Source organism: Gossypium hirsutum, chromosome D05, assembly GCF_007990345.1.
Source record: "Gossypium hirsutum isolate 1008001.06 chromosome D05, Gossypium_hirsutum_v2.1, whole genome shotgun sequence".
Lineage (NCBI taxonomy): Eukaryota > Viridiplantae > Streptophyta > Magnoliopsida > Malvales > Malvaceae > Gossypium > Gossypium hirsutum.
This window is the reverse complement of record NC_053441.1, coordinates 15,342,598-15,364,629: the sequence shown is the minus strand read 5'-3', so window position 1 is coordinate 15,364,629 and position 22,032 is coordinate 15,342,598. Positions and strand designations below refer to the sequence as shown.

The following is a 22,032-nucleotide window of genomic DNA, read 5'->3' as shown; positions in this document are numbered from 1 at the left end:
GTGGACCCCACCTTGACTACGTCAATTTTCCATCTGAGAAGATGGGTCTCGCACACGTGGCGGCTTACATTCAACTTCTTTCAACACGTATATCTCCGACTTAATTTGAATCACGTCCAAATCACGCCACGTAGCAAATGACTTAATTTATTATTTGAAGCTTCATCTTCTCAACTTTTTCCAAATTAAGGTTTGAAATTTTTTTTAAGAATTAAATTTGATAATTATTTTTATTTTTTCTATTAAGTTTAGATTTTTTATTTTATTTAGAACTTAACAATTATTTTCACATTGAAATTTTAAATAGAAAAATCAAAATCCTAATGTAAAAACATATGTAAAATTTAAGACCTAACTTAAGTAAAATATATTTTGATTCCAATATAGGAATAAGTACCAAATTCAAGACTCAATTTGATATAACCCTAAAATAAAATGCTTGGGATGTTGCGAGACGAAACCAATGATGGTAGTGGACAAAAATTATATCTAACCACTTTTGTTGGTCCCTTCCATTATTAATGGTTTAGGAGAGGTAAAATAAGTTAAGATATATTATATTTTCCAATTTGGGCGGTTTAAAGGTTAATTTAATCCCACTTGTGGCTGAGGGTTAAGAAAAGCAAAGTCTCTCTTCTGTGATTGGCACATTGAGCGGTTGAGAAAACACATATACGATGGGTGGGTCCCTTTTGTTGGTTCTACAATTTGATTGTCGTTTTCCTTTGTGAGTCCCTTTCTTGATCGGTATAAGTTATTGAACAATGAAAACATCATCACCATTTTAAGCATCATAAACCTCATAAATCAAAATCTTAAGGTCTATCTAAAAGCACCTGAATCCACCGGTTTTACCCAAAATTGAAAATCTTTTTAATGCTTACGTTTATATTATTTAATCCGATTGAATGTAATTATTATTAACACGATTTAAAAGATGTGAGATTTACAAATGATTTAGGTGTTGTATTTTTTATGTATAGTAAAGTTGAAAAACAAAATTTGCATATAATTTATAACTCTATGAAAGATGTACAATTAATTAGCAAGAGATTGCGGAATAGAATTGTAGAAAGTAAAACAGCCACTCTTTATTGGCCTTTTGTACAAACGAGAGTGCAGTGCAGGGGTGTGGGACCTGGGTTTGCAGTGACCGGACCATCCCCATGAACCCATTCCCGGACCCAACTCTGTCTAGCTTGTATTTGGATCCATCATTGTTAATCAGTATCCTATGCTAGCTAGGTTAACCTAAAATTTTAACATTTTACCGACAGAAAAACATCCACAACCCTTACTAGGTGTGGATGATTACCATTACTTGGCAGCAAGTGAGTGTTCCAATACCATAGGAACTACTCGTTCAACTAATCAAGCCCTCACATGATCTCACCGCTGCTGTCCTTAAACACCAGAACATGCAGTGACAGCTCAATACACTTACCCTAATGAGCAAATATAAATCATACATCATTTGGGATCTCTCTGCAACGAATCCAAATTACCCCTTTGAAAATTCAAAACATATTTATTGGTCATTAATTTCAGTGCATGGATCTCATTGTTCTATACAACTGTGTGTGTTTTTTAATGTTGGGGGATCAGAAGTTCAGTTAATTCTCTTGGTTAGATCCGTTGTTTCAAAGCTTCTTTTGTAATGATTGTACTACTGGGGGAGTGGAGGAATCAATGTTTTTTTTTTTAGTGAGTGTAAAGCCAGGAAAAAGTGACGCAGACAGTGACTAGTTTAAGGAAGGCAAGGGGGTTTGATGTAGTAAAGGAAGCATCGGCAAAGTTTTTGTTGGGAGCTTTGTCGTGAAGCGAGACTTGGAGTTGTCAGGCCAACCAATGAAACCAGATTCTTTCACGAGATACTCAATCAATTGTTCCACCCTAGTGGGCTCCATTGTTTTCTGGAATTAAACCACGTGGACTATGTCTCTAAAACGGCGTGTGCTAGGCCAATTCCCGTTGTAATAATTAAAAAAAAAAAAGAAGAAACAAATTGAACTGCCACTTTATTTCAGAACCGACATGTCCAAATATGGTTCCCGTTTTTTGAAATGATCTAATAAAAATGTTAAAAAGAGTGATATAACTTTACAATACATCACCGAGCCTCTAAATAAAAAATGGAAATACCTACTTGTATAAATGTTTCTCTACAGTGCAAGGCTCGTCTGTCAAGCACTAGCATGTTGGTGCCACAGAGATGACAGATTTTTTTTTTAACTTCACTATAGTGATCATTCGATATGAATGACAAGAGTGATGAGAGAGTACAAATAACAACAAAAGGCAAGTTGATCACAGCAGTTTCACTGTAGGTGGTGGGGATATGGATTTCTATCTTTAGTCATCACAGATTGAAACAGCAATAATTACCAAACGGATCCCTACCCCATTGCCTTCGTTATATTAACAAATCCATGTGCCCTCATGTCTCATCTCCTCCAGGATTTGATGGTGCCATAAAAATGGTGCAGCAATATTAATATTATCACCCAGCAATCAAATTCCCTCAACTGTATACCTTTCACTTGTGCTCAATGATCGGGTTGTATTCTTTCGCTGCAGTACTTGACAGATTATTGATATTTCAATAGTAAATCTCAGAGAGGTTGTAGGCCACTGGGACTGGGAGTGGTTTATATAAATATATATTATAGTACTCCGTAGCTAATCCTTGAAGAACTAGATATGTATTATATATAGAGAAGGGATCTAAGGCTAGATGGATCAGCGATTTGCTAGGGGTAGCTAGGTTTATTAAATTAGTGGCTGGCAATGGCATAGCCCACTATAGTTGTTCACTTGGTCATTTTACTTCCTATTACTGACAATGCAGTACCATTTATTTCTGTTGTAGCCTGACTGACCATGTGAATCTTGAGGGATATTGAGATTCTATCTCTCTGAGATCTCCTAATCTTTGCTTTTTTTTCCCCTTTTCATTGTGGGGTATAAAAGAGGAGGGAGAGGAGTCAATAATTTCAATATTGTGAAACTTGCTTCCGTTAACATTAACTCATGGTTGAGATTGATCACTTAAAAAAAACATGGTACTTCACTTAACAAGCTTTATTTAGTTATTTTTTGACGGCTTAACTAATCTTGCAACACTCTCTTTTTCTTGCCACAATCTTCTGCTTTACCATACTCAAGCTATTGTCATTATCACTTCTCATATTATTAAAAAACAAAGTTTTCCTTTTTTTTTTTTTTTGCAACGCATGCTGCTTAAAAATAAAAGAAATGCTGCAGACTTTGAGAACCCTAATTCTAATATATATTTATTCTCTTTTAAGAATAACTGCTTGAACAGATTGAACTGTTTTGGTATGTTAAACTTACAATCTTAAAAAATATGACATAGTACTGTCGAATGCAGCTGTAATATATGACAATGTACTGTCGCAAATGCAGCCATTTTTCATTATTTTCCATGACAACCTAATGGCAGATCCCGGTATATCTGTATATTCAAGAATAAAATAAAATAAAGAATCATGTGTATAAATATACATTACTAATTAAACCAATCCTTTTTTTTTTATAGGTCAAGTACTTTGATTCCCAATATTTTGCTTCAGCATGCCAACAAGGTAATACCATTTGCAATAGTTTTCAGTACTGTTACATTAAATCCAATGTTTATTTCTATTATTATAATTAATTAAAACATAAACAATTAACCCTCAATGTATAGTTTAGTGTTGAAAAAGAATCTTTTTTGTTTAATTGAAAAAAAAGCATCTTTTTCTTGTGGTACAAGTATTAATTACAATATATATTCAATAAAGAACCCATATTAATCAAAGCTGCTATTATAAAATAATGGAATGGCAAGAATCTTACCTTTCCGAAACATAAAGGGATTGTCTTGCTTGACCCTATGTCCGCTTCTAATTGAACCGTCAAGGGTGGCTTTCATGATTGCTTCTCCTCTTCTAGTGCTTTTCCTATATTAAGACAATCAGAAATATTAGATATACAACTAACATGAATTGTTGACCTAATTAATCACAAATGTAGTTCGATTGAACCCATGTCTGTGTCACCGGTTATAGGTTAAAAGTCGTTACTTTAACTAGTGTCTCTCCATGTATTTGAAAACGTCTAAACAACTACATGATGGGTGCGTAAAGTCACTCTCGGGTCATATCAATTAACTGTTACCACCTGGTATCAGTTAATAGAAGATTTTTTTACATGAGGTTACATCGTTTACCAGTTACTGGAGAAGTGCTCCACCCACTTTGCATGGTGTGAGTGGCGCCTGGACCTTTGTGATTCTAGTGCTGGTGGCAAGTCCATTTCTTAATTGAGGGTGGGTTTTCTTTCATTAATCATGAATACAATGCACTATGCCCTCTTATTTGGCCTATAACATCGCTTGTTATCTTATCATCTGATGAGTGTAACTAGGCCCCGAGGCAGATCAAATCAAAAGTCACCTTCTGCTTAAATTAATTATCACATATATTTGATGTCATTTCATATACCTTTAGGTGTGCCTTCTCAATTCCTTTGATCCACGGAATTAACTGAAAATCCAGATATGAATGCCATTTATATGGCTAGAACCAACAAAATATAAGTTAACCTTAATGTTCTAAATCTACTGTGGATGATTGAATTTGTTGAATTTAACCTATGTTGCATAAGTTTATTCCAATGATATGGCCACATATAAGGCCAAAACTTTCATTTGTTGTCAACAGATAAACCTGAAGCTATGTCCCATTCCCCGTAATTGCACAGCAGATATGTTTGGTTTCATGTCATAATAAGTCACAGCGAGCAGATGCCTCGATGAATGAATACATTTGCATAATTATGAACTCGAACTTTCATACCCGTAGCCATGGAAGTAGAAGTTAGGTAGAAACTGTTCACAGGCTTTTCAGCCCATGCAAATCAGCCCAAAATAATCAATCATTAAAGTAAAGTGGAGGCTAATAAGTTTCTTCCTAACCCATTAGTTTTGGATACGACAACATGTTATCTGAGTTTGAGTATAAGAAGGAAGTTGGGGTTTCCACTGAATATTCTGGATATTTGAAACATAATATTTCGTGTCTCAGTAGATAATGAAAGATAGTTCTGCTTTGGATGACATGATAGCACAAGTATGGGGATGAGGTCATCAAGACTCAAGCTCAAAGAGTCTTACTGCTATGATATCTTAACTGCTCATACACAAGTGGCTGTTCGTGTGGGTCATGGCAAACTAAGATTGGACTTCTCTAGGAAGCTGATATTATGCCTGATATATGGTGAATAGTTCAAAGCATTTGCCAATAGAGGCACTGGAAATTAGGTTATGTTTTTCAACCAGAGACTATTCACGATTTGAAGACTAATAATTGCAGACATGGAAGTTTAAGGTGGGACTAGCGTGATGAGAACGATAGGGACAATGATCACGCCATAGCATCTAGAGTTTTCTTTTATTACCCATCTAAATTATCTTTTATTAGCAACATTTCTAATAGCAATTTATCCCCCAAACCATTTGAAAGCCTTCCATTACTGATGTTACTTTATAGGATCATCGACTGCTGCTTCCTCATGATATCCTAAACATTGCAGGAGATGTTATCCGCTTTGATTTGCTATATCTAATAAAGTCTAGAGCCCTATAGACCATCAAACGTAATAGCTGAGACAATTTGGCAAGGGTGATGTGAAAAGCATAATTAACCAAATTGATTTTCATCTAGAAACGTTAAAGCTTCTTTGGTCGTAGCAAGAAAATTCTGACCAATAATCATATAGCTTTGAAGCTGAGCTATTTACTACTTTCTTCTTTTAAATTTTAAAATTGGATTATTCATGCAGGAGCCCTTTTCCATTCCTTCATTCCACTTAAATATTGGGATTTCACATCATACAAAATTTATTAAGGGAATGAATACCAATCTTTATAAATCTTAGGTTGTATTCTTCCTAATTCAGTTTATTTTATTTAAAGATTTTATATAAAAGTATTAAGAGATAAAAGTTTTAATATAAAAATATTTATTAGTATTAAAAGATAAAAATTTCAATATAAATACTCACACATTTCCTCCTGTCTTGGCAACAATGTCAATGCCATCTAATTTAATCAATTTTAATCCTTGAACTTTTTGAATTTGAAATTTCAGTCCTAATCTAAACAATAGCAATTAAATTTGTTAAGCAAATTTTACTCATCACTGCCTCAACTGATACATATTAAATTCATTAAGGGCTGTTAAAGCTGAAAACTACTTTTTGAAAAGTTTGATTTGCTAGAAGTATTTTTGAAAAGTGATATGAAATTTTGTGATCTTTAATTTGAAAATTTTAATATTATTATCAAAAATTGAGTGAAAAGTTAAAAAATACATTTTAAGCATGACATCGAAAACTAAAAAATAAATTAATTTAGATGATATTTAAGTAATTTAATATAATTATACATAAAATATAATTTATAAATATTCTTTTAAAATAATTAATATAAGCTACTTGTAAAATAAATATACATGGAATGTTTTAAAATTTTAATTATAACTATAAATTTTATTTAAATAATTTTTTTTATAACATCTTGAAGAGATTATATAGTAACTAATCTAGGAGAAGTTATGCCATTGCAAACATAACACAAACTGCTTAAGCCCACATCAGGAGGAGCAGCAAAGACATGAAAGCCCATTGGATGACTACCTACGTATCTAAATTTTCAAACACCTACTAATACATTAAATATAATATAATTTAATATTTAAATATTTTATAAATAATTAAAATAAATAAAGATATTTTTGTTAATTTCACCTCAACGCAAAACTTTTCCATTTGGGTGGTAAAACAATTTTTAACCGCAATTTTTAATTCTAAAAGTCAAGCATCTGCAATTGTTTTTAGGCATAATAATATATTTATTTCTGGATGTTTATATTTTTTTTTGTCAATTTGATTTTTATTTTTTTAAATTGAAATTTATTATTAACAGGCAAATCATTTTTTAACGAAATGCTAACTAAAACATTAATATTTTAACGTTGTTTGACATGAAAACCGCGTGACAGTCCAAATATGCTTCATGTTAATTTGCAATTTTTTTATGTCACATCAACAAATAGTTTAATAGCTATAAAAATATTTAAAAAATCAAAAAAAAATATTAAAAGTTCATAAAAATTTAAAAAACTAACATGAAGTACATGTGAATTGACATGCGGGTTGCCATGTGTATAAATTTGACGTTTTAGTCAATATTTTCATTAAAAATAACAACTTAACTCCTTATGCTAATGGCTAAATTTGGCATTATGCCTTATCTTTATCCTAAAAGTAATGCCGAACAGTTATATTCCAAAAATGTTTTTCAAGTAAAAAACATTAGTAAATAGATAACTTTTGAAACCATAAAACTTTTTACATGATCACTTTTCAAGACATACCAAAAAGTTGAAAATTTCCTCCATTTATATTAATTATAAATTCGAAATATGATTTATACATTCAAATTAAATTTTACAATAACTTTTATTAATTACTTAAAAAATATTTATATTTTATATTTTATATATCATAGTATTAATAATTAGTTACCAAAAATTATTTTATTACATTTGTACTAAAATTTAAATTGAATATTTGTTAATATCAAAATCATAGTAACATAACATTGTAATAATAATAAAGACGCACAAAAATAAAAACACTTTATATTTGAGTCAATTGTAATTTTATTATATTTAAATTTTTATATATCATATATTATAATATTAAAGAATTTAAATTTACATGTTACATATATCGTAACATATATTTTGTTGGTGATAAGGAATTTGTAGTACAAGCATTAAGCTATGGAATTTGAAGAACCAATACACTAATTAAATTAACAAAACATTGAAAACATGTCCGTCAAGTGGGAGTTTCGTTGCAAGCTTGACTATTCCATTGACTATTCATGCTTCTTACCACGAGTTATTTATTGACTATTCATGCTTCTTACCACGAGTTATTTATGTTTAAAATATTATATTTTAGCCATTTACGTTCATGTATTGTAATATTTTAGTCATTAAGTCGTTTACGGTGTAACGGTAAGTTGACGTGGCACATTAAATCATCATTTCAAAAAAAAAATGTTAAATTATACAATTGATCCCAATTTTTTTTCGTTTTGAGTAATTTTTTTCTTTTATGTTCTTTTAACTCTATTTTTTTTCTTTTATTTTTTCCGTTGTCTTCTGCTTCTCCATCAAAAAATATAGGGACCAATAGTATAATTTAGCCTAAAATTTTTGTTTGATATGATGATTTAACGTGTCATGTCAGCTTATCGTTACACCCTGAATTTTTTTTGCATTAAGTAAAAGACAAAACCAATCTGATTATGAATAGATCAAAATTGTGAAGCAAAATAAAAAGTATGTGGATAAATAGAAGGATAAGAGAAAGAGAGAACCAGAAATAGCAATGAAATGATATAGGATTCCAATATGTAAGGTCTATGAAGCATCTCATAAAGAGTAATGTAATAGAGCATAAATAGAGATTCATCAACAATTAGATGAATATCTGTTCATTGAAGAAAAAATCAAGAGCCTTAACTTAAGTCAATAAAGGCTAAGAAGGTTGACTCAAGAACAAATTTTATTTTTATTTTTATTTTATTAAAGAAATAGAAATATTAAATTTAAATTAAGACTCCATTGGAGAATTCAGACCTAAGCATTAATCGAGAGCGATGGGGACGATGGAACCCGTGAATGCGGAGGATTCTATTGAAAATGAATCCTAATGATTTGTCAGGGACGATGGCGGAACAAACCAGAGGGAAACAAAATGTTACAACATGATAACATAAGTAACTAAAACGTAACATTTCAAACATAAGTGACTAAAATGTAACCTGAGAGAAACAAAAGTGACTATTTTGGTAGTTTACCCTAAATTTATTGGTATGACATTTTCAAATATATATATATAAATTATTCGGTTAATGTTGCAATGGACTTAAATTTAACTGAAAAACTTTAACAATGTTAACAATTAAACTTGCAATTTTAAATAAAAAAATAAAGAGACTAAATTCTTTGAAATAAAAAATAAGATGATTGAATTTCAAAATTAAAATTAAAATTGTGCTTTATAAAAATTAAAATTGTTGATCTAATTAAATAACATTATTAAACTTCATCGTCAAATCATTAATTAGAAAATCATTGGTTGAATAATTTTTATGCAAAGAATTAGTAAAATCAACCGTTTAATTTTACGTAATTTCTTAATTTTATTAAAGTAGAATAACCAAATTCTAATAAATTAAAGTAGTGAAAGTTAATTCTTAATTTTTGTAGATAAATAAAATTTATAATAAGACCATTATGTATATCTATACTATATTCAAGAGCTCAGTTAGTGTCATTTATTAACAGAGTTTCAACTCAATTGTGAAATTATCAAAAATTTATTATTTTTAGAAAACAACAAATATTATTTTAAAATTATTTTTATCTTTTTATATAATTTTTAAAAAATACAAATGGATAATAAAATGTAAAGGCAAATTAAACTATTATAATCTTCATTATCTTAATTTTACTGTAAATTTTATATTAGTTCTTTATAAATTCGTGATATACAATTTTCACCTAATGCGTTTATATATATATATATATACACGTGATATAACTTCAAATTTGGATCATACAAGTTAGTAAATTAGGGCATAAGGAGTATCAAATTGATACGGAACAGCAGATGGAGAAAGTGCATGCATCGATGATGGATTGACCTTTTCAGGCAATCTCTGCTTAATTTAATTAACATGATGAATTTGACTACCCACCTCATACAACCACATGGACAGAGTATTTAGGTGCCAAATATGTGTTTAGCACGGTGAAATACATGTTCAAAATTGACAGGAAAAAAAATAAAAAAATATTTATTTAATTGAAAAAATAAACATTGAATTTAAATTTTTTTCATACTATTATATAATTATTATTATATTATCATATTTATGTTTTCTTATTATAAAAATTGAGTATTTATCATTGCATATTGTTTGGGCATTAATTTCTGACACAGAATTGAAGGTAAAAACAAATTAAGGAAAAATGTAAATATGATTGACATGTAAAATATAGGCAAAAATGAGGTGGTTGCATGCAAAATTTAAGCAAGAAAAGCAACATGGACGAATAGAAAAATGAAATAGTTATTTTGTATGAACTTGGATTTGCATCTTTCTTTCACGTTGTTTTGATGAAACAACCATAACTTCCCTGGAATTTATATATTTTTATATTATGCACCATCATTTTGTGCCAATTAAAGAAGTTAATACCATATTTATCCTCATACATTACTATTGTATACTTCATAGCTCAATTTTTTTCTTATAAAAAATATTTTGATAAATATTAATTGATTTCATGAATATCAAAATTGTTTGATTCGAATTTGAAATCAGTTCAGAGAAGGGTATTAAATCGATTAGTCTAGAAATTAGTCAGAACCAGTTGAACTAGATAAAAAACCGATTCAACTGAATTTTTAATATATATATTTTAATTGTTTAAAATTTTTTTAACAATTTATTTAATTAAATTAAACGAATCGGTCGAACTGATTAAATTAATGAATCGATGATCTAATGAATTCCAACACCGATCTGATTCTTAAACATTCCAATATTTTCGTATGTTTTTAATTTATAATTTCTCTCAAGTATTTAATTTTTATTCTAAATCTTTTAATCATTTAAATAAATAGAAAATTTGTAATTTTGATTCTCTCTAAAAATTAATAATATAAAATAATATAATATTTTTAAAATAAAATTTTTAACTTCATCCTTGAAAATGATATATTATTGGGAAATACAACTCCATGCATCAACCATTAAAAAAAACCAATTGTGCGAGTAAATAGAATATCAATAAACATAAAAGGAAATTAAAACAGATAGTTGTTTCTCAAGCAAAGCATGGCAACATGCAACAACGTGAGGGGTGAAAAAGGCAAATATGTCAAAGATTCCAATACCATGCATTTTGTTCACACCACCTTTTTTCCTCGATCCAAAAGATCCCTCTCTTAATCCATTTCACACTCCAAATTTTCACCATTTGCTTTAATTTCACCCTTACGTGTTAAAGCTAATCAATACATCAAACCTTAAAGGTGATCCCTTCTTACTTCTTAGTTAGCCTCCTACAGGGTCCCTTTATTTCATAGCGGGGTAATCTTAATTTGGTCAACCAACCAAGCTATTAAGTTTCCACGGAAGGCCGTAGCTCAAGATCCTGTCGTTCCAGGAAGGAACCTTAGCCACCGCTCTTCTTCCTCTCTATAAAAACTGCGCCCCTTCCCTGTCCAAAATCTCTATAAGAAGGCAGTGGTAATAAAGAGATGGGGAACTGTATTAGACGCGAAAAGTCAACTTGGGCTGATGACGAGACCAGCTGGTCATTGCAGTCATCTCCGATGGGTGGAGATTATGGTGATGATGAGATTAACATTATGGAGAAGGAGACGAGGCAACTTTTTGGTGGGAAGACAGATGCAATTAATACCAGAGAGGTGAAGATAACAATTTCAAAGAAGGAGCTGGAGCAGTTGGTGCACAAGGTGGAGATGCAGGGCTTGACTCTTGAACAGCTACTCTTAGCCAGGATGGTGAGGGGTGGAGGAGGAGGAGATATGTTTGAGTTTGAGCAACCTCGCTCATCGAAGCCAGTGCTACAAAGTATTCCGGAGGTGAACTAGGTTATGATCAGTCATAGATGGTGGTGCCTCAATTCCTACAACATTTGGCACCGTTTTCTATTGTTCATGTGTACATCTCTCTCTCTTGAATTCTGGTCCTGTAATTAATATTCAAACCTTTTGGTTTTAGACTTTTTTTCAAAATTAAATATAGAATAAAGAAATTGTGAAGAAAAAAAAATGAAAAATCTAATTAAAGTTGTAGGCTAAGTTAAAGCCTTTGTATATAGTATTTTCGACATTATTTACCTAAATTCAACCTATCTCAAAGTAATAGTTTTTACACATATTAGTCTATATTTATAAATGGCAATTTGAAGAAATTTAATTTTATTATTTTTTAAATAATTTAATTTTTATTTAAATTAATTTTAATTTTTAAACGTATAACATTTTTATTAACTATTTTTCTTGTACAACAGATATTGATCTCCTAATTCTAAGATTTGGACTTATGCATTAAAAAAAAATTTAATTCACTGGGCTCACGTTCAGAATATTAGGTCTGAATTAAGGATACATATGATATTAATTTGGTCTGGGGATAAGCCTAATTTCAGTTGCCACCCGTTTCTCAATTTCCAGGCCTGACACCATTTTGGTAAAAAGGAGTAATGCGAAATTTAGTCCTCATCCTTTATAACTTTTATCAGTTTAGCAGTTACTCATTCGAATTTTCTGGATTTAATCCACCCTAAACCTAGATGATGATATGGTAGCCTTGGCATTATTTTATCTTATATGTAACGTTAATAAGTAATTTTCAAATGAGAAAATCACTCAAATCCTCTTGGAGGTTTGATAAAATGAAAACTGTGTTAATTAGTTCAATCACTTGAAATACAAAGCTGAATTAAATAACATCTATTAATAGCTCCTAATACAAAGGAGATATAATTTAAAATGGAGTAACAATCGTCACGAACAAAAATGGTTAAGTAAACAATGATATTTGACTTGGTCTAACAACATAATTTGTTGTGGCAACAAGATCATAACTCTGTGATTGAAGACATGTGCCAATACCCCCTCTCAAGTTGAGCAGCGTGAAACAACACCCAACTTGGATAAATTTCAGTCAAATGCTAGTTTGGCCAAAGATTTTGATGATAGTGTTGGTTGGCTTATCTATTGCAAGAACATGGAACCACGCAAAGCTGGTTGTTTTGCACGAGATGGCGAACATAGTGAAAGTAAAAAACCACGTGTGTCATTCGAGTATGAAAAATTATATTCTCACTAAGATATAGAACACCAACAATGTCGCAATAGACATTGGGCGATAGTGGTAATAAGACACCTAGTTCGTGCAATAGGTGTTTAACCCAAGTCAACCACTGTCGTTTTCTTTTTTTTTTTTTGAAGTCCAGCTGATAGGACTTATGCCAAAGAAAAGTATATGACCAGAGGTTGGGGGGGGGGGCGGCGGCGGGGAACTCGTTTCAGAACCTTCCAAGAACCCAACAATAGCGAGTGACATAAGTAGGAGGAGAGTTATCACGTAACTATAGTACTTTTTTGTTGCTCATAGGTGTGCTAGCAAGGCTGTAGTCATACTTGTTGGCATTGTACGGAAGCTCATTAATGTAATTTTCTTGAGACAAAATCAAGCACCAAGACATGTAAGTTCAATATCTAAAAAGTAATGTAGCTACTAAGATCTTTAATTGAAAAATTAAAATCACCTGATTAACCATAGATTCAACGTGGTCAGTGATGATTATGTCATCCACCTACACAACATCAAAGATTTGAATGTTGCAGTTAAAAATGTTAAGAGGGGTAAATTGAGATTTTAAATTTTTTTTCTAAAAGTTGAGAGAGAGTGTAGAAAAGCTTCACAATAATTAATTTATTCCGGTTTGACACTAATTGCTTATTTATACTACTATAGTCTCACTTTCAAGATTTTTTTTAAAATTTATTAACTTGAATTTATATCTTTCAAGGACAAATTATAATCTTTTCTTTTGTTAAGGCTAAGATAAAACATTTTTTTTGCTACTATTTTAGAGATATTTGCTTGCTAAGTTGCAACTAAATTAGTGTTATTTAAGTATAAATACTTTTTTAAATATATTTTCAATTTGTTGGGAAACATTTATTTTAATGTTTTTAATGTATTTGATGTATTATATTTTTTAATATTTGTTTTTATATAAAAGAATAATATAAAAAAATTAATACGGGTGAGCCAGGTCGAGGCAGGCTTGGTTTTAGTATTTTTATCTGGGTCGGGCTTGGACAAAATTTAGGCCCATTTTTTAGGTCAAGCCTGATTCGAATTGACCTGACCAGATCCGGCCTATGATGAGATTTACATTAAATTGCTTAAAAAATTATTTTTAAATATTTTAAAACAACTTAGGATCAACTCAAAGGTATTCGATATAAAACACATTTAAAACGTATTTTTTAAATATTTTTTAGTATTTTAAATACTTGAAGATGTTTAATAAAATTTTCAATAAACTTCCATAAAATAACTTTGGAATAAATATGTAAAATTTATGTTAGATGTTTTTATATTAAAAACTTGAGAAATCAAAGCTAACAGTGAAAGAAATAAAACTATAGTACAAACACCATTCACTTTCGAAAGTATAGCCCTGACACGTTTTAGAAGATGGCTTATGGACGGAAAGGAAATGGTGGGGAGGGGAGAGAGAAAAGGAATCATTTATGAGCTAGCCCATCACTGCAAAAAAGGATGGATTGGGTTGGGGAGTTTTGATTTCTCTAATTTAATTATTTAAAATTGATCTGCTATCCTTGTCAAAGTGTTCTGTTCATTTTCTAAATCGATGTAAATAAAAATGAGATGTTTTCTTACATCTTTTACAAATATTTGATGCACACTGCGGCCTTTTCTCTAGCTCTTGACTTATTTTCCAATATCTATCACTCCTGTTTTCCAATATATATACTCGGGTTCCATATTTATTACCCCATATGAATATACTCACTTCTCTTAAATAAAATTTTTAAAAGATCATACCATCCTATACTGATATTCTATGTAAGAAGCGTAAAAATAAAATAAAAGTTGGAAGAAGGTAGATTGATCTTAATAGAGGTAGCTGGGGTGATTCATTCATTGTTGTAGCGCTTTACCATTTCCCTCTATTCGGGTTCAAATATAGCTGGCCTTCCAACAAAGACAGTGACAACCATACAAATGCTGTGGGCTCAGAAAAATGAGGTTTTAGGGTTTTAATTGTAATTTGCCTTTTAGGAAATGACAGCGACAACAATAATGATATTATAAAAGTTGAAGGATAACAATATTAATCCCATCAAAGAGTAACAATAATGAAGGGTAACAATCGGTATAGCGGTGAATAGCGCTAAAAACGGCCCGCTATTCCCGTTTTTAAGCTTTCCTAACGTTAAAAAATGAAAAAAAAAAAAAAGAAAAGGAGAGAAGAAGATAGACAGAAGGCCGCTGTTAGAGAAAGAGAGAAGCAGTGCGAAGGCGAAGAGCAGATGAAGAAGATGGCAAAAGTCAAAAGAGATGAATTAAAAAAAAAATGTTACACGTGATGAAAAAGTCGGGAGGAAAAAAATAACATTTACAAAATTTAGATGATTTTATTTTTTATATCTTTATTTGTTATTTATTTCAACGATAGTAGTGACATTTATATTTATAAAATATTATATAATATTTTTTAAAAAATATTTAAATAATATATAAAAATTCAAAAGAATGCATGTTTTCAAGTGCATTTATTTCATATATATAAAGATATTAAATTAATTAAAATATTATAAAATATTTTAGGAATGATAAGACTTTTATGATTGTAAACATAATTTTGAAATTTGAAATTATAAAAATAAAAACTCATGATTGTGATAATTTCTGTTAGATCTGTATTCACGAAAAATATGATACAATCGAAAATGTGATTGCAAATTGAAACTTAGATAATTGGTGTTGGATGTAATATGGATGATGAGGGAGAGAATAATGATATGGATTAAAGCCAATAGAAACTGCCGTATTAGGATTCCAACTTAACTAAAAGTTGACATAAATGCAACCCAAATTAACATTCCTGTCTTTAATACTGTCTTTATTTCTCCAAACCTACAAGAAAGAAAACAATCGTAAATTAGTATATAATGAAATTTGGGGTCATCCAATATATAATAATAAGACAAACAATGTGCCGCGCACTAGATAATTCGGTTTCCGTCTTTTGGGGTAGGTTTTTTATATACGTGAGGTAGTGAATGAGAAAAATCGGGTTCAGATCACGATGGAATTTTTACTGAAATTGGATTTCACGCATGCCACATTCCCATGTGTGTGATACACGGGCATGAGTTAAATAAAAGATTATAAGATAAGCTTGAAGGATCAATCAATTCTGTTTTTAAACATTATGAAGTAAATTAAATTTTGACTCGAGATTTGAGATCAGACATGTTACTAACCCCGATATCTAATATTTAATGTTTATATCTGTACAGTTGGGAAAGAAACTGGCCCTACGATATTAAAATAAACCAGATCAAGATTCTCGGTAAAAAAAGGGAAAAAGAATACTTTTTTTTTTAACCTTAACCTAGGACAAGATTCCTTCAAATGTTATCACTTTGTTTGCTTCGTAGAGGCCATAGATCGACTGCAAATTTTTATAGTAGTTCTTACCAAATACCATACACTTCATACCGATTTGTATAAATAAATGGGGCTGTAAACGTGCATTGTCACGGGTCTTAATTCCTTGTTAAATGAAAAACAACGTATTGCTCATCTAAAAGTATATTAAAAGTAGGTTAAAGCTGCTAAAAAAAATTATTGATCGAAGTATGAAGTAAAGGTTGGGGATAGTTGGGTATAAGTTAAATATCAATAGTTTATTGTCAATTTAGTCTTAACTCGATTGATATCTGTATTTTGTCTGTACATAAAGACATGGATTCGAGTGCGCTGAAATACATTACCTTCCTATTTAAGGATTGAGAAGGAATTATGGATAGTTTTAGACACACTCTTTATTTATATAAATATAAGATATATGCATATTTCCATAAGAGATTAAAATACATATTTCAATGAAAATACTATTTCATAATGTTGTGTTGTTTCGGACAATAAATTTATTTAAGATGATGCTTTTTTATGCAAAAATTATGTTTCAACAATACAATTAATAGTTTTCTAAACATTATCACCTACCATTATAGTAAACTCCCAAGACATTCAATCAATTTTGTAGTTTTGTTATTTATGTTACTTGCTGATTGCTTTGAAAAGAAATATTTAATCGAGAATGGAATTCCTGGACCTACCAATTTCCTTTTCTCAATAATTTTGAACACCTATGTAAAAATGATTTAATATCTTACTGGTTTTTCCGTGATTGAATTTTATAATTGTTTACTTTTTTTAGAATAAATTAAAATCACAATTGCAAGATATAATTACGATTAATATAATCAAATAACGACAATAAAAAATATGCATTATCATAAAGGAAACTTACACATAAATTTTGGGATAATTTTTGTTGTTCCTTTGGCACAATTATTAAAATCCTTTACGTAACAATAGATTAATATAAAATTAAAGAAAAAAAAGTTAAAAGCGACATATTGTATAGTAATTTAATAAAGTTTTTCGGCGGTATATGTGTGGTAAAGTGAGTGGTAGAAGAAAATGGCATTCGCCTTTGGAATATTCAAACGTTGCATTATTCATTCATTCAGAAACAATCCCAAGAAATAATAGCTGCCAACCATTACTGACAATGGCAACTGGCACTATACTTCACTTCAATGCAATACAACCCTATACGTATATCAACAAAAATAATCCCTAATTCCTTACAATCTACTTTAAGGCCGATTAATATTTTCTCTAATTACCATCAACCATAGCCTAGAACTGCTAGGGAAAAAAAACACACACCATGGGTTCCCAACAGTAGCTGAATCACCCAATATTGAATAACTCCATGGATGATGATCATCAGCACCTGCTACCCTCGGACGGCTCATCAGGAGCTAGTCATGGCCATGAGGTGGACTCTAGACTCGAGAAAGTTTTGTCGGACACCGAACTGCCTTTCTTCAAGCGTCTCCGATTGGCCACGTTGATTGAAATGAAGCTCCTTTTCCGTCTGGCAGCACCGGCGGTGTTTGTTTATATGATCAACAATGCTATGTCCTTATCCACTCGTGTTTTCTGTGGTCATCTAGGCAATCTTGAGCTCGCCGCTGCCTCTCTTGGCAACAGCGGCATCCAACTCCTTGCTTATGGTCTCATGGTGATGAAATTTAACCTACTTTATTCTTTTTTTTTTCTTTTTTTTTAATATTTGAAATATTCATCCTCGATCACTTCATGTAACTAACGTTTTGCAGCTAGGGATGGGGAGTGCTGTAGAGACTCTATGCGGGCAAGCTTATGGGGCGCTTAGATACGACATGTTAGGGATTTATCTTCAGAGATCAACCATTGTCCTTACACTAACAGGGATCCCGCTGATGTTGGCCTATATCTTTTCCAAGCCAATCTTGATGTTACTAGGCGAGCCGGCGGAGGTTGCATCAGCGGCTGCTATTTTTGTCTACGGTTTGATCCCACAAATCTTTGCTTACGCTGCCAATTTCCCCATACAAAAGTTCCTCCAATCTCAAAGCATTGTGATTCCCAGTGCATACATATCAGCTGCGACACTTGTGCTGCACCTCCTGCTAAGTTGGGTCGCAGTTTACAAGATAGGGTTGGGTTTGATAGGTGCATCTCTGGTGCTCAGCTTGTCGTGGTGGATCATAGTGGGGGCCCAAATGGTGTATATCTTGATAAGTGACAAGTGTAAGCTTACATGGTCTGGGCTGAGTTCGCAGGCCTTTTCTGGGCTATGGGATTTCTTGAAGTTATCGGCTGCTTCGGCCGTCATGCTGTGCTTGGAGACTTGGTACTTTCAGATACTGGTCTTGATCGCTGGTTTACTGGAGAATCCTGAGCTTGCACTCGACTCTCTTTCTATCTGGTAAGATACTTGGCAACTATATTCTTCCATATTATTTAAGTTATCATCCTATATATTATAATCCATAAAGCAGACATTAGAGATAGTGATCTTGGTTAGTTTGTCTTTTAATTCAACTTGTTAATCAAGTTTCTAAGAGCAAAAGGTGAAAAGGGGGAATAGTAAAACCTTATTACGTTCTTCCAAAAAATGCATATTATATGAGATTTATGACGAAGTCTGTATGTGGGAGTAAACGATGCGCTCCACTTTTTATTGCCAAAGGATATATTTTCAATTGAATTTATAGTTTAATTTGACCATTCCCTTATAACGAATATTTTTGTCGGTCAATAATTAAATTGGCGGATTTATGCTTTATCATTCATAATATATATTTTTATTCAATTATTATCCAAAATTTTAAAAGATAAATTCATTTTCTTTTATTATTCATTTCTATTAACTGTACCGTCAACCTGAAATATTAACGACCAAGAATTTGATGGTTTTTACTTGGGTGCAGCATGTCTATATCTGGATTGATGTTCATGATTTCTGTCGGGTTCAATGCAGCTGCAAGGTTCGTCGCTTTTAATTCATTTTTATTTAATTTAACAAATAGAAGCACTCAAAATTATATTTCTACAATCCCAAAAATGTCAATTAAAATTACCGTAAAGACTACTTCCCTTTAATTCCGGTCAAAAAATTTAAGCTAAAATCTGGCAAGTGTTTATGTTTCCATTAGAACAGTGTTAGGGTCAGCAACGAGCTCGGATCGGAACATCCCAAGTCGGCGGCATTCACGGTTGCTGTCGTGACTTTGGTCTCCCTCATAATTGCTGTAGTGGAAGCTGTCATTGTATTTGCTCTGCGAGATGTTATAAGCTATGCATTTACGGAAGGTGAGACGGTGGCAAAAGCAGTCTCGGACCTATGCCCATTCTTGGCTGTCACTCTTATCCTTAATGGGATTCAACCTGTCTTGTCTGGTAAGAAAATTTTTCAGCCACCAGCTGTGTGAGGTTCCCATGTTTGGAAGTGAAACGAAATATATGATGGATGGATTGATGGATGCAGGGGTGGCTGTTGGATGTGGATGGCAAGCATTTGTAGCCTATGTAAACGTGGGATGCTATTACGTAGTTGGGATTCCCTTGGGCTGTGTTCTCGGATTCAAGTACGACCTCGGTGCAAAGGTAAAGTCTGCCTTGAATTAAGTCATTCGATTCCTTGGTAAATAAACCATGTTTTCCCATCTTTGAACAGGGAATATGGTCCGGGATGATAGGAGGAACAATGATGCAAACCCTCATTTTATTGTGGGTGACATTTACAACAGATTGGAACAAAGAGGTAAGTCCGTCCCGTCGAAACACACTTGGTCGTCTTAATTTGTCTAAAAATCATGTGCTCTGATGTGGTCGGAACTGATGAACGGATTACTGAAATTTCAGGTGGAGATAGCAAGGAGGCGGTTGGACAGATGGGAAGACAAGAAGCAGCCACTTTTTAAGAACTGATTGTTGAAAACAGAATTAAGCTTTTGCCAGCAAATGCAATAAATAAATTGGTTTAGCCACCACCTGTAATACGTCATATCACCAAATTAAAGCTAAAGATGATAAGCAGTAAGCACTGAGAATCCGTATAACCCCATATATGCTGCTATACACCTACCAAGACATTTTGGTCCTACTACCGTCAAATGTGTTCCCGGTTCTGTTCTTCCAGCTATATGGAATTTTCATGCGAATTGCTTGACAAAACAATCTAAGTAAAGAGTAAATTTATGATGGAATTTATTTTTTGTATTTTAATTTGATTTTTTTATTATTAATGTTATTCTTTTTGTCTAGTAGAGTTTTTTTAAAGTCAAAACCATGAAATTTTTTTAAAAAAATTATAATGGGAAACATCGGATTTCAACTTTTAGGGTTTTTTTTTAAAAAAAAACTTAGTTGATTTGGGATATTAATGATTTCAGCAAAGACATATTATATATAAAAGTAAAATACTTGTAATTACTTAAATTAAATATAATACAAAGACGAAAATTTTGAGTTCAACCTATTAGAAACCAAGCCATCAAGCACAGGGATTGAACCAACCTATTCCTTTAACGAAGCTTTCTGTTATTGCTTTTGGCCCATAAAACTAGCATAAACTCATGGATCTTGGGCTTATGTTTTCGTATATAAACTATAATTCAAAGTGAAAAGATTTTAGAAATTTTTTGTTCCAAAATATTTTTAAATTATTAGAATTTAAATTCATTTACTTAAGTTGTAAACGACTAAATTGATAGATTCTGATAATTAAAATTTTAAGAAATTTTGTTGAACAATTGTACTCAATCGGCTCTAGTGCCTAACGTTCATGTGCTCCTTTGTTCTACGATGATCAAAATGAAAATTGGGATTGGTTCTACACAAATCTCTCGAATCTCTCATAATTTGCTCGGGATTTCGATTGTGTGAGGAGGTGAACAAAGCTAGGATGGAGCTGCATGGCCAAGTTCGTTGCAGAGAGTGGCAACAAATACGACGGGAGAAACCGTCTCTAGGCTGCTATGGAGTTAATACAGATGATGCTAGGAGCAGTAATACTGGTCTTGCGACTGTAGGGGAGTCATTAGAGACCATAATGGTGCTTGAGTGAGGGGTTTGCACGTAACCTTGGTATTTGTCCGGTCATTGAAGTCCAACTGTGGGGGGCGTATGATGGGTTAAAGCGGGCTTGGGATGTGGAAGTTAGTGCATCAAGCAATTAGTAATCTAATGAACATGCACTAGGAGATCAAAATCATGCACGTTTTCAAGGAATGGTACGATATATACATTTTTTGACATGTGGATTAATGAATATTGAGTAAATTAATAGAACTTTATTGTTTCTCTTGTTTCCTTTTCAATTTAGTCCTCCTCCTTCTTCACTTCATGTTGTATTTAGAAAATCTATGGTTAAAAAAGTATAAACACTAATAATTCTATTAAAAAGTATTAAGGAAGAAAGAAGTTTTTCTCAAAAAATCTCATCTTTATTTATATGTCATTAACCCTAAACAATTGAAGTTAAAAGTTGATTTCTATTATTACATTTGAGTTAGATATCCCACCATGAAACCGTTAGCAGTCAAACTTGTTATAATTTAACAAACTGAAGCTGTTTTAGGCTTGAAATTCAACTATAATCTCATGCTGTAAAAAACTCAAGCTGTTTTAGTTCATATATGTTTATATTTACAGGCAGAAGTAGCAGAAAGCCAGTA

General features: G+C 31.7%; 2 protein-coding genes across 2 annotated transcripts; both read left to right on the top strand.

The window, feature by feature from the left end:
* The first annotated feature begins 11,175 nt into the window (after positions 1-11,175).
* Positions 11,176-12,020, top strand: LOC121217766 (uncharacterized). The gene has a single exon (XM_041093959.1). The coding sequence runs from the start codon at positions 11,413-11,415 to the stop codon at positions 11,767-11,769; it is 357 nt and encodes a 118-aa protein (XP_040949893.1). The 5' UTR covers positions 11,176-11,412; the 3' UTR covers positions 11,770-12,020.
* Positions 12,021-17,422: 5,402 nt separating this feature from the next.
* LOC107905933 (protein DETOXIFICATION 40) lies at positions 17,423-20,562 on the top strand. The gene is made up of 7 exons (XM_016832732.2): positions 17,423-18,050; positions 18,148-18,779; positions 19,285-19,341; positions 19,515-19,753; positions 19,842-19,960; positions 20,031-20,117; positions 20,219-20,562. The coding sequence occupies exons 1-7, from the start codon at positions 17,739-17,741 to the stop codon at positions 20,282-20,284; spliced, it is 1,512 nt and encodes a 503-aa protein (XP_016688221.2). The 5' UTR covers positions 17,423-17,738; the 3' UTR covers positions 20,285-20,562.
* Positions 20,563-22,032: the final 1,470 nt, after the last annotated feature.

Excerpts from the sequence above, each read along its gene's own strand:
- LOC121217766 (XM_041093959.1), top strand. The coding sequence starts at position 11,413 with ATGGGGAACTGTATTAGACGCGAAAAGTCAACTTGGGCTGATGACGAG.
- LOC107905933 (XM_016832732.2), top strand. The coding sequence starts at position 17,739 with ATGGATGATGATCATCAGCACCTGCTACCCTCGGACGGCTCATCAGGA. Across the intron at positions 19,342-19,514 it reads GGGTTCAATGCAGCTGCAAG|TGTTAGGGTCAGCAACGAGC; the intron begins GTTCGTCGCTTT and ends CCATTAGAACAG. Across the intron at positions 20,118-20,218 it reads CAACAGATTGGAACAAAGAG|GTGGAGATAGCAAGGAGGCG; the intron begins GTAAGTCCGTCC and ends CTGAAATTTCAG.